General features: G+C 36.9%; 1 protein-coding gene across 1 annotated transcript; it reads left to right on the top strand.

The window, feature by feature from the left end:
- Positions 1-8,644: 8,644 nt before the first annotated feature.
- Positions 8,645-15,823, top strand: LOC113349898 (COP1-interacting protein 7-like). Its single transcript, XM_026593929.1, has 13 exons — positions 8,645-9,053; positions 9,281-9,460; positions 9,848-9,968; positions 10,046-10,127; positions 10,586-10,638; positions 10,728-10,783; positions 10,941-11,093; positions 11,238-11,431; positions 11,675-13,263; positions 13,396-14,352; positions 14,549-14,960; positions 15,284-15,346; positions 15,447-15,823. The coding sequence occupies exons 1-13, from the start codon at positions 8,995-8,997 to the stop codon at positions 15,515-15,517; spliced, it is 3,990 nt and encodes a 1,329-aa protein (XP_026449714.1). The 5' UTR covers positions 8,645-8,994; the 3' UTR covers positions 15,518-15,823.
- The last annotated feature ends 3,167 nt before the right edge of the window (positions 15,824-18,990 follow it).

Genomic DNA, 18,990 nt, shown 5'->3' with positions numbered 1-18,990 from the left:
AAATTAAATAATAACCATGATAGTCGTAATAAAAAAAAATCATAATAAAAGAAAATGTAACAGAAAAAAGATTGAACATTTATTGATAAAATAATGACGTTTATGTTCAAGAACAATGATGTTTAAAAAGATGAAAATATATATGATTGTGTAATAATAAAAGTTAGAAAAAACCAAGAACTACAAAATAATTAATAAATGGTTATCGTTTCTAAACTTGAATAACAATGCATCCTAGCTTTTTCGACGAAGATACTGTGACCCCTCTCGAAGAGATTGAAAAATCGGTTAGATAGAGACGCTAATGGTGGAATAAGCAGTGCTCCTTTTTATAGAATTGAAATTGTTATTCAAAAGGGCCATGGAGCTCAGCTTTTTGCTAGGCTTCCAACCAACTCTTTGTAAGATTTATATTATTTTTATTCGATAAGATGCATCTTATTATTAAAAATATTAAATAATAATAAAATAATTTAAAATAATATTTAAAAAGTAATAAAAATCAAAAATCAAAATGAATACTTAATAATAAAAAAATTATATATAAAAAGATTAAAATGAACATATATTTGATTATTTAATAATAATAAAAACTAAAAAGACCAAAATATATATGATAATAATGATAAGAAAAGTTATAATAATAGTAAATTTTTAAAAAGTAGTAATAGAAGAAAAATAAATAAATAAAAATTAAATATTTGATAATAACAAATTGATGTTTAAAAAGAATAAAATGAAAATATACAACATCTAATTATGTAATCATAGACACTAAAAACACCAAAATTGTATTTGTTTCATGGGTTTTGCATTGTCGTTCAGAAAGGCGTAGGGCTCCTAACCAATTTCTTGTAGTTGGTCATTCCTGTTTCTCGTAGGAGGTCCCAGGTTCGAGTCCCCGATGGCGCAATATTGAAGAATTTGACATGGAAGATAGAGTTAGCTTGCCCATCCTTGCGACATCATCAATACCTCTATCTGCTTCGGCTTCCTTGGTTGGTTCTTCATGATGCTCTCTGGTAGGCTAGCACGACAACATGTTCAAATAATGTAACAGTAAGTTGTTGGAGCTTAGCTTGTTAGGCTTCCAACTAGTCTCTTATAATAATATTCTTTTTCCAAAAAAAAATAATTAAAAATAATTAAAAATAAATAATAATTATAATAAGAACTCTTGGTTGCGTGACTCCCAGCCAAGTCTTCGTTAAATATAACTCTTGGTTTTATTAATAAATGCCTCAATGGCTCTTTTTCATCATCATCATCATAATAATAATAATAATAAGGCCTTAAAAAAAATTGTAACTCTCTTTTTTTTTAAAGAGGTTTAGCAACTGTCTCCTTAGCCGTGATGCTAATTACAAGTTTTGTAACTCTCTTTTTTATAGATTTGGTAGGTGTAGGTGCCCAGCTTGTTGCTAGGCTACCTGCTACAGAAATGTATTAGGCCTTAAAAAAAAATATTAGTATAAAAAAAATCTAAAAAATAAATAAAAATAAAACAAATTTTGACAATTAAAATAAATAAATAATAATAATAATAAACCCGTATTTCGAACTTAGGGGTTTTTATTGTGTGGAAAAGGTGTTTCTTTTAAAGAGGGGTTTACCAAATTTAACTTGAGCGAGATTGGTGTATTTCGAACTTAGGGGTTTCAATTGGTTTTTCTTTCTTCTGATTAATAAACCCGTGGGAGTTTTTGTCGATTGTTGCCGGTGGTGTTCTGGGGTTTTGAGGATTCACATCATTTGGTCTTCTGTAAGTGGTTTCTTTGCTCTGTGTAACAGTTTTGGGTAGAGGTTTTGAAATTCGAATTGGGGTTTTGAGATTTGGTTGTGGGTAATTGATGTTACAGCATTAGGGGTGGTTGAATTTGAATTTCAGGGTTAGCACTTTTAGCAATTGTTTTGGTTTTGGTGTTGTGTGCTTGGTTCAGCCTATTTAGTGGGTGTAGAAACGCCAAGTGCTCTCTTGTCTTTGAGAAAGTTTTATTCAAGCTCCTTCTTTGTGTAATTAGTGTTTTGGGGTTCCCGGTAGAAACTTGAAGGCTTTGTTGCATGAGTAAGTGATGTTTCAGCATTAGTGGTGTTTGAATTTGAAATTCAGGGTTGGTAATTTTAAAAATTGGTTTGAATTTGTGTTGTGTGATTGATTCGGCATTTTTAGTGGGTGTAGAAACTCCAATCGCTCTCTTGTCTTTGAGATATTCATTTTGTTTCTCTGTACAATTAGTTTTTTTGGGGTTCCCTGTAGAAAGTTGAAGGCTTTGTTGCGTTAGCAGGGTTTCTTCAGTGGTATCTTCAGTGGTGCAAGGAAATTCAGTGCTTCTTCTTTGAGCAGTTTTGGAGGTTTTGTTGTGGTGGATGTTCTCTTTCTTTTCCTTAATTAGTGGTCTAATGAATGGTATTTTAAGTTTTCGATTGGGATTCGCCTAATTTGAACTCCTAATCTCTTATTCCCTGAATCCTAATTGATATTTTTTCCCTGAATTCTTTGAACTTTCATTGTGAAGATTATTGTTTTGAATTGGTCAGGGTTTGTTCTGCTTGAAAGAAGTGTTGCAGTGATAATCAGGGTTTATTGTTTTTGAAGATCAATGCCTACAACAAGATATTCAACCTCATACTCTCAGAGAATTCAACGTAGAGACGATGTTGTAGACACAGGTTCTACATCCTGTTCTTTGCCGTTGTCTCAGACTTCCTCCACAACATCATCTCAAAATGGTATGGTTCCTCCCCCCTTTAATCTCGGCACCAACAACTCAACCTCGTCCAATGAAGGACGTATTCATTGTCCTTTCAAAACTTTTGATAGTTGTTCTAATGGAGTTGGCAGTAATGGGTACAGCAAATCAGGTCTTTGCAGGCATTTACATGACAAACATTTACCAAATGTAGAACGTAAAAATGTTTTCAGGGAGAGAATCAGTTCTAGCAGAATAGTTTATGAAGCTTGGGAATGAACCCTAAAGCAGTTGCAGATGTGGTTATGTGTGCCATGTATGCATATACAAGCTTGGAAGAAATCTTGCACTTCTTATGTGGGTGGTGCTACTGCTGGACTTCTTGATGGTACTTCTATGGAATTCCTCATTTATGGAATTGTTAAACCTGTTGGTATCCCTGACTCAATCCCAGTAGTTGATTAGAAAGTTGATGTTGCACTCAACTTGGACATGCTAAATTTGATTTTTCAGAAGCGTTTTACTACTATTGTTAGTATTCCACCACCTTGCAGGCTTCATTTTTCAAGGACCTTAAAGTCTGCTTTAGATAAGGTATTGTATAATTATTTGGATTTATCAACATGGCTGCAGCTTTTATTGCTGCCAATATGTACCTTAAACCTGTACATGCCCATGTGTTCAAGGGAGGAGAGGGCTGGAACTAGAAAAAGGCTTCAGATAGAGAGTATTAATCAAGCCTTATTTCAATGGAAGGAGAGTAATGGTTGTGTCCATATTGTTGAAAAACTTTTAGCAGCATCTAAGAAGAGTCAACAGGTCAGCAAACCAAACAAGATGAGGAAGCATAACTCTAATGTGCAAGCCTGTAAGAAAAAACTGAGTCATGGTCATTACACAGCAGCTGTAAGGGTTTTGTCCTCAGGTGGTGTAACCCCTAACACTGCAGAGACTTTGCACGAGCTCCGTCAAAAGCATCCAAGTGCTCCACCACCCATCATTCCCTCTGAGAATGTTGGTGTTGCTGTTTTATCTGTGGATTCTAAAACTGTCCTTGATGCAATAAAAAGCTTCCCTAAAGGTACTTCATGTGGTAGGGATGGGCTTAGAGCTCAGCATCTTTTGGATGATTTGAGTGGCGCAGCTGCGGCTGTGGGTGATGATCTTTTAGCTTATATTACTGGAGTGGTTAACATATGGTTAGCAGGGAAATGTTCATCAGTGTTAGGTGAGTACATTGCGAGTCCCCCTCTAACACCTCTCCTCGAACCTGGTGGTGGGTTGCGGCCTATTGCGGTTGGTGCGATATGGCGGAGGCTATGCTCGAAAATTGTTGCTAAATCAGTTGGCAAAGATATTGCTTTGTATCTTGGCGATCATCAGTTTGGTGTAGGCGTACCATGTGGGGCAGAGGGTATAATTCATGCTGCCAACAGACTCTTGGAGATGAAAGGTACAAATAACACGATGTTTATGCTTCTAATCGATTTTTCTAATGCCTTTAATATGGTTGATCGAACCACGTTAATCCATGAAGTTAGAATTAGGTGTCCTAGCATTTCCAGATGGGTGGAGTTTTGCTATACTACACCGGCAAGGCTTTACTATAACGAGTCTGTTCTTTCATCTGCTCTTGGTGTGCAACAAGGCGACCCTCTGGGTCCTTTATTGTATTGGTTTTACATCCTCTTGTGAATATGATTTCAAGTTAGTGCAAGCTTGATCTCCATGCATGGTACCTGGATGACGACACTATTGCCGGTGACACCATGGAAGTGGCCAAAGCTCTCTCGATAATCCAGGATGAAGGTAGTATTCGAGGCTTACATCTTAATATTAATAAGACTGAATTGTTCTGGCCTTGCAAAGATCCTAGAATCCAAGCGAATGGAGTTTTCCCAGCCAACGTTAGTAGACCTTCTCGTGGTGTTAAGTTGTTGGGGTGTCATGTGAGTCTCAATATGTAGTTCTGCAGTGATTTAGTGAAGAATAAGGTCGACAAGACAGTGCAACTCACGGAGTCTGTCAAGCAATTGCAGGATCCCCAAAGTGAGATGTTATTATTACGAAGCTGTGCAGGCGTTTCGAAGCTTTATTTTAACTTGAGAACTACTAACCCTGAAGACTCTTCATCATATTATTCCTTCCTATGATCAACCCTTGTTACAGTTCTTGCGTCACATAGTTACAGGTGATGGTGCAGGTTTTGTATCTCTTCAGCAACGTATTACTACGCTACCAATGAAAGATGGGGGTCTCGGTGTCCTTACGATGGCAGATACAAGCAATTTTTGTTATCTTTCTTCTTGTTTTCAAACAAGAAATCTGCAGGAGTTTATTCTTAGGCTCCCACCTGAGTCGGATCCGTGTCTTGGTTTTCAGCATGCTTTGTCTCAGTTCATGCAGGTTTGTGGATTGTGTTCTTTCAACATCAACTCTATTGCCACTCGTCCCATAAAATCCTTGGCAATGAAGTATTTTGAAGTCGTTAAGAATGACATTCCTTACAAGTTCTCTATGACAGACCGTGACACTATCCTCTGGCAATGCAACAAGCTCAATCATGCTCAGGATTATCTCAAAGCTATACCAATATGTGGGCTTAATCAAACTCTGGGGTCTCGGCAGTTCATGGCAGTTCTCTGTTACAAACTTGGTATATCTATTTTTGAAAATGTAGATGTTTGTGCTTGTTGTAAAAGGAACATGGATGCCTTTGGCTATCATGCACTTCATTGTGAAAGTGACGTAGGGATCAATTTTAAGCACGACTTTGTTAGGGACGTTGTTTCAGATGTATTGTACAAGGTCGGCGTTGCATCTAGAAAGGAGGTCAATCTTGGACTCTTATCGGATGATGCCAAGGATTTAAATCCCGATGACATTCTTGTCTATAATTGGGTTAATGGGCAAGATTTTTGTTTTGATGAAATCTATCGGTATTTTTTCTATATCTCTTTTTATGGAAATTGTATTTTCTCTCAGATGTATGCTGTGGTGCTTTATTTATTTATAATCCTAAGAAAATCTCAACTTGACTGCTTCTTTTATGGGTTTGATAAAAAAGACAGAAGATTTGATTTGTCTATGACTACTTCTCCGAGGCTTAGTGATTTAGCACACTCGCATGGGGATGATATGGTAATTTATCAGGATGATATGGATTATTTCTGTCTAGGATGGAATCTCAAGGATGGTTGTTTTTCTTAAGGATGTTTTTAGAGCTTACTAGGACCTTGCAGTTGGAAATTCTGAAGCCTCTAGGCAAATAAAACCCGATGCTTACATGTTCTTTGGAAATTCTGAAGCCTCTGTTCTTATATTTCGACCCTTAGAAAGTATGATACAGTTTGTATGCATATCTTACCATGAGTTTGTTCTGCGAATTGCTTCTTCAGGATGTCATCTGAACTTTTACATTAATATGGATGAAAATCTTCTTTGGCTTGTATTTTTATGAGAGTTGGCTTCTTTGTACACTCTTGTGAGGTTGATAAGATAAATAAGCTGTATGATGAAGAACGACATCGCTTAGGTAAGAATCTGAAGGATGGTTATGGATTTAAAGGGCTTAATTATTTAGCACAATCTGATGAGGCTGATAAGTATATTGAGCAACATAATGAGAACTGTTATGACTTAGGTAAGAATCAAAAAGATAGTCTTGTTCCTAATACCACTTGTAGAGACTTCTATCATATGTTAGTTATAAAAGTTGATGTTTCTAGACAGATAAAATTAGACCTTTATCTGTTCTCTCGTGTTTGAAATGGCCTAATTTCTCTGGTTTATATGGAGTATGATATGAATTGGATGATTACTTTGGATAACGAGTCTTTGGTGAGTTTATAGTTTCAGAGGCTTATTTAGTGTTTGTTTTAGTAAGGTTGGTGGTTATTTCTGGTTGGTAAGGTTCTTTCGGGTTGATTGAATTTATTCTCGGCATATCAAAGAGATTAGTTTGTTAAGCCTGTCTCTGGATCCATTTGGAAGTGCTGTGGTTTATGCTTCCCTTCTTTGGGTTCGTTGTTGTTAAAATGTTGTCTTCAAATATATCCACCTATTTGAGTACTTGGGATGAGATGCTGGTTTTCAGATTACACTTGTGCTGGACATACCTCGATGTCAGACCTTTAAGCAAGTTTACACCTTCGGGGGCTTAGGCAGTCAATACATATGATTGGTATAGGTGTAAGATAAAAATCGTTAATCATCACAAGTGGTTGGGTTGGATTTGTGTGTGGTTTTATTGTTCTTCTCGGAAGGTTTTCGAGGAATGTTTTACTGCATGTTTATTTTTTCTTCCAATCAGTCTATTTATCGGAATTCTTGGGATCTTTTGCTAGATTTCGATTTGCATTTATGTTGGGCATACCTCGACATCAGACCTTTAAGTCATTTTACTCATTCGGCTTGGACAGTCAGTACATATATCCGGTATAGGTGTGAATGGGGTTTCTTTGAGATCAGCAAGTTAAATGCTATGCTACTGTTTGGAGGGAACTGGTCTTGGATCACTCTTGTTAGTCATTGTCCTTCTTATGTGAGGAGTGATGCACCTTTGTATGTCATGCGTGTCTCATTTATGAGAATTAAACGTCAACATATCCTCATCTTGAAAGGGGCTCCAATAGTGGTTTATTGTAATCATAGTCGTAGTGACGCTGATGATAAGTTGGCTATATCGAAGGTTTCTTCTGTAGAACTGGACCAAGTGAGGATGTATACTTCTATATCTGGATGCGACAACTCTTGTCTCGACATATATCTGCTTTTCCCTTTATTTCATTTTCCTTACTGTTGTATTAGTTTATTTTTCTTGTCTCGTGCTATCCCTTGTAATGGTCCAGCCTTCGGCTTAGTGTCTACTAATGTGATAGCTAAATTTGTAACCGTTTGATTATAAAATAAAAGAAAAAGATTTTATCGAGTGAAAAAAACTAAACATGGACACCAAATATTTCCAATCTTCTTATAAAAAAACCTCTTTTTTTTCGGTCTTTCTGACTCTCCTATCAGCCAGCCAATAATTAAAAAATTTAGATAGCAAGAGTCAAAAGAACTAAATGGGAAAATCTGGCAAAGAGTTATCCGTATTTGGAGAAGTCATTCCTTTCGATATTTTTTTTTCTTCTTCTCTTTGCTGGAAGATGTCCCACCTTTCATGGAAGCCTAACTTTTGGCCAACCAAAACCAATAATATGATTACTTCGAACGCTGACGAAGGATATGGAATATAAGGCCACACAGAAAGGGTAAAGGGCCATCTTTCTGTTATGTTTTTTTGCTGGGCACTATGGGTGGAGTTGGGGTCGTTTTGACTTGCACATTGTTTTAATTTAATTCAATCGTGAACGTGGGCAAGTGTTATTTAGCTAAAACAATTGTGTGTATGAAACAAACAACCTCAAATTTAAAATGAAACAAGGGTTTTAAAGGAATTCCAGCACCACTTATAAAAGAAGAAAGAACCAATGATTATATCTAAGAGATACCGTATTAGTGTATCTACTCTAGTTATGCAGTTTACCAACAAAAAAAAAAAAAGTATCTACTCTGTACCGTCCTCAATTACTGTTTTGTTTTTGAAGTCTTCGCTAATAGTGCTTGGGCTATGGTGCCATCTAAATCTCTTCAAGTCTTAATCAAACATGACTTAAGCGATAACTAAGAATCTTGAGCATAATCTTATCTCATAAGTCAAACCTACGAGACCTCCTTTCTTCCATACCACACTCACTCCACTACCTAAAAGGGTAGATTAGTCAAGAAAAACATCTCTAGGGCCAATTCAGTAATTTGATCAGCATATTCCACAGGAGTTTTTTTTATGGGATTCCTTCTTTTTTGGTATTATTATCTGAGTTTGACTGAAATACCCCTTCATTTGATTTCATCACTGACAAATGATGATATATCTGTTTTCTTTTTTCTTGGTTTCCAGTCGGAATCCAAAGACAAACAAGCCTCCCACAACTTTCTTCGTCTTTTCTCTCTCTCTTTGTCTCTTCACATTTAATTCGTTCCTCCGCCATTAAAGCTAAAATTCTGAAGCTGTTTTCTTTTCCTTCTGCTACACTTTATTTATATATTTCTTCTTCTTCTTCTTCTTCTTTTTCTTCCTTCTTTTGTCTGTCAAACTTTATCCTTAAATTACTACTAAAGTCTTTTTACAAACTGTTCCAAAGAAAAAAAAAAGTCCATTTTCGTTTCTCATGATCATTTGCATTTGAGATGTTTTGGATTTGAACGAGAGAATCTAGTGTTCAGTTCTGCTATCAAGGATTTGGAAATTGTATATTCAATGAAGTCCGGAACTCGGCTTGATTCTTTGGTTTTTCAACTCACGCCTACACGAACTAGGTAGTAGTAATTCTTAAGCGTTTTGGTCGTACCAAAGTTTGATACTACTATTAATAGTTCAGTGGATTTTTTGTGATTTTGCTGCGGTTGCTTGACATTATCATGAGTTTTTAGGGTTTTAGAACGGCGTTGATTTTGAAAATTGATATTTTTAATACGTTTGATTTTTGAGTATGATTTATGTAAAATTTGATCTGTATTTTGTGGTTTTTTTTTTTAATTATCAGGTGTGAGTTGGTTATAATTGCAAATGGAAAAACAGAGAAAGTATCATCTGGGTTGTTAAACCCTTTTCTTGCTCATTTGAAGACAGCTCAAGATCAGATTAACAAAGGGGGTTATTCAATTACGCTAGAACCTAATGCTGGTAGTGATGCTTCATGGTTTACCAAGGGCACTGTGGAGAGGTTTGTGAATTGCCACCATTAATTTTCTGGTTCTTTTCTATGGAGTTCAGTCGTCAGATGAAGTTTGAGTACAGTGGTCCACTAAGTGTTTCCACTTAATATGAATGTGGTGGCTTGGAATGCTTGCAGTTTTTTCAAAATTTTGAAATGCATGTAATTTTGTATACTTGTAAAACAAGTTAGCATTTTGTTGTTGTTTAACCTTACCTGGGTATATCTAAGCTAGATGCTTGAGATAAATGAGTGTATACATAAAGGTGAGTGAACTATAGAAGACAAATTTGAAGGAATCTGTGATCTCCCTGGCAGATGATTCATTTCTATTTTAAAATATTCTTCTGATCTGCTTAATGAATTGTTTACTAATAATAGGCTTCTCTTGTCCAGGTTTATACGCTTCGTGAGCACTCCTGAGGTTTTAGAGCGGGTGAATACCATAGAATCTGAGATCTTGCAAATTGAGAAGGCAATTGTTGTTCAATCCAATGAGAATATGGGATTGATCACTGTAAGTACAAACATGTGTCTGAGTCGTGTTAGCAATATGTTGTTAAGAAGCCGCTTCCAACTCTTTCCCTGCAACAGGTGGAAGAGCCTCAGAGAAACGCAGAGGCGTCTCAGAAAAAGGTGGAAGAGCATCAAGCAAAACAGCCCTTAGCAATTGAAGGTATCACAGCAAAAACATGTAAAATAAATTATTTGAGAAATGTTATCGTATTAGCACCTTTTATCATTCTAATATGACTTTGATGTCACTTGTTCGAAAGTCTGGACAATCTGTTTTCGTAACCAACCTCTATTAGTTCACCATATCATGAAATATCTGTCTTGGCTTTTCAACATGGTTAGTAACACGTGATGGTGGTCAATCCAAAAATTGTTTGTCTCTTTATCTCTATTTGATGAGTGGCCTAAGTTGGGCATCTCAGTATTATAGGTGTAATGCGTAATGGTGATAATCTTAGAAGCCTTAGTGAACTGGACCAGAAATCCATTCCTGTTCTCTGCTCTCCTTTTTCTCATACAGTATGAACTCATTAACAAGCCTCTTCAAGTTTGATTTCAGAGCTGAATACTATTCTATGCAACTAATATGATCCGATATATTCACGTGGTGTGGTACAGGTAGCAAGCCTGCACTTGACTCTGATGCAGAGAAGGCTATTGTCCTGTATCAGGTATTTGTGTACACCATGCCTTCATGATATCACAGTTGACGACTTCTTCGGCCACAATTCTGACTTGAGTTCCTTGTCTTCTTTCACAGCCTGAAGCACAGACACCTCTATCAGATAGAACTACCACCCATGAAGAACACTCAAGGTACATGCTGGTTAGATGAAGCTGCATGTTATGAAACACGTGTCTGTTGTCCATTTCTTATCATGCTTTGATTTATATGTATATTCCTTTGACTTTTAAGGGTTGAATGATGATAACATACATCTCTTATCTTATGTTTTTCATTTTCTCTTGCCAGAATTCAGCTTTTGAGAGTGCTCGAGACACGTAGAACAGTTCTAAGAAAAGAACAGGGGATGGCCTTTGCCCGTGCTGTAGCTGCTGGTTTTGACATGGATGACATGCCATACTTGGTATCATTTGCAGAATGTTTTGGGGCCTTACGTTTAATGTATGTAATTCATTTATATGCAACTCTTTTACTTTAGGGTATCTCACCAATGTAAAGCTGACATTTACTTTTATGAAATAGATTGAGAGAAGAAGTAAAACATTTTCTTTTTCTTAATATGAATACCTCTTATGTTTGCAACAGGGATGCGTGTTTGAGATTTATCGAATTATGGAAGGTAAAGCATGAAACTGGCCAGTGGCTTGAAATTGAAGCATCTGAAGCTATGTCTACTAGATCAGACTTCTCCCCCATGGGAAAATCTGAGTTGGGAATAGAGACTAACGGACATGTTAATAATGATGCCAGAGCAGATCTGAGCTCAGACAATGTCAGAGGTGAATAGGACAATGTTATTATATTATTTTGTTATAACAATTTTGTTTGTAGATACACATCTAGGACCATTAAATGCCTAAAAGTTAAAGTTATCCATCTTTTTACATTGGAAATTTTGTGTTGAACTTCTGATCATTTGCATATTTTAGTGTTTGATCTACAGCACTGTTGCATTGCGTCTTTGCATATATTTCAGGTTAAGTGTACTCCAAAATAAAGTTTTTCTTTCTAATCGTAAACAGATAATAGGGCTTCGGTGGATACACAAGTGCCACCAGGGCAGCACGACTATATTCCATGCCAATTTCAGCATCCTATGTACCCTCAATGGCCTATTCACTCGCCACCAGGTGCTCCACCAGGCTATCAACCGTATCCCATGCAAGGTATTCCGTACTACAATTATCCAGGAAGTGTCCCCTATTTCCATCCACCTTATCCACCAATGGAGGATCCCAGATTTCATACTCCTCAAAAAATGGGTCTGAAAAGACACTCCATAGACAGTAAAGATGGTAGTATTGAATTAGATAATTGGGATGGTGGTAGTTCGAACAAAAGATCTCAGGATGGTTCGGAGGTTGAGAATGAAGGTTCCCACAGGGAGCACTCTCGGAGAAAGTCTAGTCGATCAGGTAACAAGAAATCAGGCACAGTTGTCATCCAAAATATCAATTATATCACTTCGAAGAAGCAAGATACATTTGCTAGTGAAACAGAGTCTGTTTCTAGCAGTGAAACTGATGAAGAGGCTGACGATTTTGTGATGAAGGATAAGAACTCTCTGAGAGCTTCAAAAAGTGAAGAGAGGGGAACTAAGTCCACTGATGCTTGGGATTCGAGTGATAATGGAGCTGCAGGTTATGGGCAAAATACCGATGGTGGACACTGGCTAGCCTTTCAGACTGCTTTGTTACGGGACGATGATAAAAAATCATTTGCTAATGATCAAGCCATGTTTTCTTCGGAAAAGGAGGCTCAAGTAACTAGGCAGACAAATGGAACATGGCCTGACCCTTTAGTTCCTCATTATGGACAAGATATGAGTCAGGGTCAGGAACATAGAACAGCGGAATTTGATGCAATTAATGGAAAACTTGCTCGCATGTTGAAGACGTCAGATGATGGCTCTATGTTCTCCCAGGGAGAGTTCAATAGAGAATCCAGAGATGTGCAGGTGAGTGTAAATTATTCTGAAATAGAAGGTGTAAGGGGGAGTTATAAAAGAGGAGCTAGTGATGACTTCGTGATTCATAGGCAAGTACATTCAAATTACGTTGAATCGCTGTCTGATCCCCTGAATGGAAATGGGCTTGAGCATTCTGCAAATAATTTGGACGGAAACTCATCATACAATGTAAGTGATGAGTCGTTTATAATTCCTTTAAGGTCGAGCTCACAAGATCATTTTGGAACTCAGGGTCGAACTACAATTTATATGGACTCCGAGCTTCCATCAGGGCCTCAAAGTGCAGAAGATTTGGGCAACATGGGTAGAAACCTACCCAGCTATGAACCAGATGACTTGAGCATGTTACCAGAGCGGGGGGGTGAGAGAGAGTCTACTGGTTATGACCCTGCTTTAGACTATGAAATGCAGGTTGTAGAGGCACAGAGCATAAGCAAGGAAGATTTTGTGACTGTTGATGAAGACCCAAAACATAAGGATAAAAAGTTGAAAGGTGTGCAAAGTAGTTTGGAGAAAAGGAGAGCCGAGGCAGCATTGAGGAAAGCAAATCCATCAAAATTAACCCCACCCAATGACGCACAAGCACGAGCAGCTAAGCTAAGGGCCTACAAGGCTGATCTTCAGAAAATGAAGAAAGAGAAGGTACCGTTTTTTAGCTTATTAACATGGTACTTGCAATTCAACACATTTAAGAGAAATCTGTAAATGGGTTGGAGACAAATAGCGAATGGCTTTCACCTTGTTTCTAAATGTTACTGGCATCTCCAATTTCAGGATGAGGAAGATAAGAAAAGATTGGAAGCTTTGAAAAGAGAACGTCAAAGGAGAATTGCAGCAAGAGGTGGTGCTACGGCAGCTGAATCTACATTGCCATCTCAGCTCAAACCACGGCAACTACCAAAGCTTTCCCCAACGTCTCACAAGGGTTACAAATTCTGTGATTCCGAGCCCAGTCCAGTGTCTCCATTACAAAGGTTGCCTACCAGAACTACGTCTGTGGGATCTAGGGATTCATTAAAGATAACTAAGCCGAATAAATTAAACAATAGTGATAGAATAGCTGGTAATGGATTAAGCCGGTCAGTGTCATCAATACCTGAGCTGAAGAAAATCAATAATGATCTCACCGCTGAAGCAAAAGTAGCGACACGGCCAATTCGAAGACTGTCAGAACCTAGAATGAACAAAAGTCTGGATGATTCTTCAGGAAAGTCTCAAAGATCCAATCCATCATCAAAGACCAGAGTATCTAATGGGTCTGAGAGTAACAAGATTACCGCGCTTATGAGCCTTGACAAAACCAAGGCCGCCACTCTTCCAGAGCTGAAGATTAAAACACCAAGAGTGTCCTCAAATATTCCTCAAAACAGACCAATGGCAAATGAAGCGATGCAGAAAGCAAATGGAAGCACGCATGCAATTACATCAGGAAGTCGCAAAGTAAAAGGAAGTATTGGGAAGATTTTACATGAAAGCGATGTAGACGATAACCCAGTTATTGAGAAAGCTGTTGTGATGCTTGAACGGGATACCCCCCCTACTCTTGTTGTACAAGAAATTGAAGAAAGGATGAAGATAAGGAATGGATCTGACAAAATAGGGGATAAGACTGAGGTGGTTCTAGAGTATGCAGCTATTCATGCTGCAGCTTCACCACTTACTGCGGACGATACTATTTGTGATGCCAGTGACCTCCATGTGGATGAGTTACCGAGTTATCAAGTTCATACGGTAAGCAAGCTGCTTCTCTTTTAGGTTTATTTTAGCTCATCCTTCGGCTAATATTTAGGAGCTCTCTATTTTTTTAATATGACTCAACACAAAAGTATATCCCTAATTGTAAACACTGTCTTATTATTCCATGAATCATATTTTCATTATTCTAAAGCTTGGTGATTGGTAATTTATCCATCTTTCTTATTTTCAGGCCCCAGCAGATTATGGAGGGGAAGTATTGTCAAAATTCTCGACCTTAAGTGTGGCAGAAAAACCATATCAAGCTCCTTATGCTCGAGTGTCATCTTTGGAGGATCCGTGTACAACAAATGTCCAGTACACAAAAGCTCCCCCAAGAAGCTCTGAAGCAACAGCAGATGGTAATGAAACTGTTAAGGCTCATATATCTGATTATACAGCTCCAACCTCTGTTGAACAAATAGTGGAATCTTCGGATAATCATCATGGAAAGGAATCGTCCAAAGGTTTTAAGCGGTTTTTAAAATTAGGAAGGAAGAACCGTAGCTCATCAAGTGACCAACGCAATGTCGAATCAGATAGGTTGAGCACAGATAGCACCCTTGCTGATGATCGCGTAGTAAGTGCAGCTGAACCTGATGAAGGTAATACATCTCGTCTTTACACAGTAAAGGATTCGGTCATGCATATCCTCAACAGCCCTTAGTTTCTATGCTCTTGAATAGTACTGTGTTCAGTATATTAAAAACAAGTATAAACCTGCAACCGGATATGAAGCATATCAAATTTCAACCTCAGATTACCTTTACTTCTTTGTATTCTGATTTCATGTGTTCCTCAAGCATAGTAGATGCCCAACTGTGATACAAAATTACAAAAACATTTACTATTGTCAGATCCATGTTTTTGCTTCTATATTTCCTTCAGCTGTTTCCATTGCTCACGTGTTGGTGATTTTTTGTTACAGCTCATACTTTGAAGAATCTCATCTCTCAAAATGAAACCCCAACAGGCAGCACTCCGCAGAAGGGTGAGTCTTTTTTTACTCTGGGTTCATTAGATATGCTTACTCAACTTCCAAGGGAGAAAAATGCTTTGTTTTGGTTCTAATTTTATTTTTTTCGGCACAGCTTCTCGCCATTTCTCTTTATTGTCACCCTTTAGGAGCAAGTCAAGTGAAAAGAAACAGTCAAGAACTTGATCAATGGGCAAGGGATATTGCCATTGTAGAGTGGCCTCTACTGGTTCCAACTTTCTTGTTCAACAATTAAAATATTCTTTTTTGCCTCTATTTATCTACCAATTTTAAGTTTTTAACCATAATATTCTTTAGGAGGCTGAAAGATGCATGGAGTGTGTAAGAAAAGAGTTCCAGAGCAAAAGCAGAATGTAATTTTTTTTCTTCTTTTCAATTAATGTACTCCCTGCATGTTTCTTTTTTTGGGTATGTCAAAAAAATAGGCTTGTTTCCATATGTGGAATGTCAAATGTTATGATTTTACTACTATATTCATTGAGAGACCACTTCTCTCTTTCCATTTTCTTTCCTAATACAAAAAGAGGATCACTTCTCTCGCTTCTTTCTTTAATAAGAAATAAGTGGGGACTAAAAAGAATAGACTAAAAAAACATGGAAAAGTGACTGAATGATTAGTTTTTTTAATTTTTGAGAAAATCAAATGAGCCTATTTTTAGGAATGGAGGGAGTAACATTTCAGCAGTGCTAAACCAGTGCCAATCTAGAAATAGCGTGTTTGTTCCCTCATAATTCTAACATGTGGACAGAGATTTTTTCTCCAACCCGAGTTGGTTCTGTTAGACCTGAGCAAATTTATGAAGACACCGAGAAGTTCAAGGAAGACACCGATAAGACACCGAGAAGTTCTACACTATTTTTGATGGAAAGAAGAAGTTCTACACCTGGTTCAGCAAGAAATATTTATGATTGGTGACATGGGTATTTGCGGCTGTGCTGTGGAGGCTCTGTTCTGAAGAAACAAAATTGTTTCTAATGACAAAGAAGGTACATAAAAGTCAAAGACGGAGATTTCAAATTCAGTTTAGACTTGTGCAACTTCTGATGGTAATACATTTTCATTGATTTTTACTTGTAATTTGGTATTTCGTCTGCATAGCTAGTATCTTAAAATTTGACTGGACCAACAAACTAATTTACAGAGTATGCATATCTCAAACCAGAAACAAAAGCAAGCAAAAAATGATAAACCACATTGGCTTGAGCGCAAAAAAAAAAAAAAAAAAAAACGAAGGGCTTTTTGATAAAATACCCCTACTTTTCACTTTACACTAAAAAAATGCCCCCGTTTTTTAGAATTTTGTTAAAGTACCCTTGCCTTGACTGTTCCATTCAGAAAACGGTAAACGACAGTTAACATGCGTTAATGCTTAGGTGGCAGTGCAAAAAAGTCTAAATATCCCTTCCAACTAAATAGAGTTGAATCTACTTGAATCGCCGAGTTGAAACTCCAATTCGACTCGAGTCAATAAGAAACACGTGGCATCCATCTAACCATCAATGTAAAAAAAAAATCACGGCCCACAATGAGATCTAATCTCCCAACGGTCTTATTCTCAATTTCATCTTCTTCAACCTGTATATATACAAATGCTCTTCCATATATTTCTGCAACTCAAAAAAATTCACCATAAACTAAGAAAACTCAGAAACAGTGATGGGTGGAGGTGCAAAAGACTCTCCAGGTAGTAGTAGTAGCAACAACAACAACAACAATAAGGTGAGAATGAAAAAAAACATCAGTGAGTATGCTATGTGTGAACAAGGTAATCATGACAGAAAAGTGTATCCTTGGCTATATTCCAGGGGCAAGTATGTTCTCTGTAATGGTGTAAGAGCATTTCTTCAATCTACAACAAATGAAAACTATGGAAAAATGTTTTTAAAGTGCACAATACCTATCTGCAATTATTTTGAATGGTTTGAAGATACTTCTGACCATTGTAAATCCAAGTTGGTGTTGTTACCATCAGTTAAAAGATGCCAAGCTTGTGGAGAAGATGATCACTGCTTTGAAAGTTGTCCACTGTACCATAAAATTTTCTTCTCTTCAACCTGCAATTCCAGAATATACCTGAAGATATGCAACAATCAACACAACAAGGGAATGACTTACCTTACCTGCCAAAAATGTGATGCTTTTAGATGGGCTTTAGATGCTATCTTCATTGCTGCAAAGGAGAGAGTTAGAGATTCTACACAACAAATGATTGATTTAGTTACAAAATTAGGAAAATGTTTTAACATGTAAACATGCTTCATTTCATATGTAATACGTGATTTAAAAAGTACTAATTCCATGTTCTGACAACCATACTAAAACCACTCCATTTATATCTTCCAAACATAACTTCCTGTAAACCATTTGCTGAAATTGTCTCAGATTCATCTTATCTCTTTGTAACTGCTTGAAAGCAAATTGAATCTTACGGTCAATGCAGTAACAACTTACATCTCTAAACTTGGTTTTTCCCTTATCAATGTTGCCACTGAAATATACAGAAATACAAATATATTAGGATAAGCCACTCATACAAATACATACCAAATACATACAAAAATTCAAACAAAATTAAACAATTCAATTTTTTATGGGGATTATTATTTTTATTTCTTTGCTTTTATAAAAGTGTTTCATCATATTCAAGTGCAGATTCTTCACATCATCGTGTTTTTTCAAGTTCAAGTGACAGACAAAAACAAAAGGAAGAAAAACATTTGATTCCCTTTATTTTTCACAGACAAAACAAAAGAAACAGATAAACAATGATGAAAAGTGAGGGTTTCAAAAAATAAAGTTAGGGTTTCACTTTATATTGATCGAAAAAGCTTCCAAATCATTTGATTACATCATGCAAGTACAGATCTAACAAAATCAAAACTTAGGGTTTCAAAATCTCTTACCTTGACATCACCTTTTCCTTTCCAGTCGTCGCCATCGATGAAACCATTCACTTTAATCTTCAATAAACTGATCAATCAAACCAGAAACATCTATCGATTTAACTAACCTATCGATTCAATTGAATCACCAAATTTTTCGCTTTTCTGAAACAGAAGAGAGGAAGAAAGAGTTCAGCGAAAACGATGTCTCTCACTCTTTTAGGATAAGTGATGGGTTTATGGTAATTTGACCCGATTTTTTGACTAGGTAAACGACCATTGACTCAATTATGTGGGCCCAAGGAGTGAAAGTAAACGGTAAGGGCATTTTAAAAAGTTTGAAAAAAACGGGGGCATTAATTTTATGAGTATCAAAAACAGGGGTATTTTATCAAAATACCCAAAAACGAACACACCTGGCTTTTAATACCCAAGCAGAAGATTACATGTAATGAAGTATTATATTCCTTACATTTTCGAGTCACCACCATTATCTTTAATAAACTCCTTCCTCTTAGAGCGTGTAAAGTTTCTTTATCAAGTGCTTTCAAGTCATAGAAGAATTCTATTGTACTAGGTTCGAGGATTCACCTATATCGATTTGCGAACTTAAATGACAATATAGCTCGGGAAAAGTTTTTATTCTATACGTTCGTAAACTCACCGTGATAGATTCGCGATCTCAAAAGATAAAAATTCCCATTGAAACTTTCAAGAGTAGGTCCGTGAACTCACGGAAACGGGCTAATTAAGAA

Source organism: Papaver somniferum, chromosome 2 (genome assembly GCF_003573695.1).
Source record: "Papaver somniferum cultivar HN1 chromosome 2, ASM357369v1, whole genome shotgun sequence".
NCBI classification, from domain to species: domain Eukaryota; kingdom Viridiplantae; phylum Streptophyta; class Magnoliopsida; order Ranunculales; family Papaveraceae; genus Papaver; species Papaver somniferum.
Note: the sequence above shows the minus strand (reverse complement) of the source record. Positions and strands in the feature narration are given on the sequence as shown.

What these genes read in the sequence shown, in the direction of transcription:
- LOC113349898 (XM_026593929.1), top strand. Translation starts at nt 8,995, where the DNA reads ATGAAGTCCGGAACTCGGCTTGATTCTTTGGTTTTTCAACTCACGCCT. An exon ending in ACAGCCCTTAGCAATTGAAG is followed by an intron (nt 10,128 to 10,585) that starts GTATCACAGCAA and finishes GGTGTGGTACAG; the next exon opens with GTAGCAAGCCTGCACTTGAC. An exon ending in AGGCTATTGTCCTGTATCAG is followed by an intron (nt 10,639 to 10,727) that starts GTATTTGTGTAC and finishes CTTCTTTCACAG; the next exon opens with CCTGAAGCACAGACACCTCT.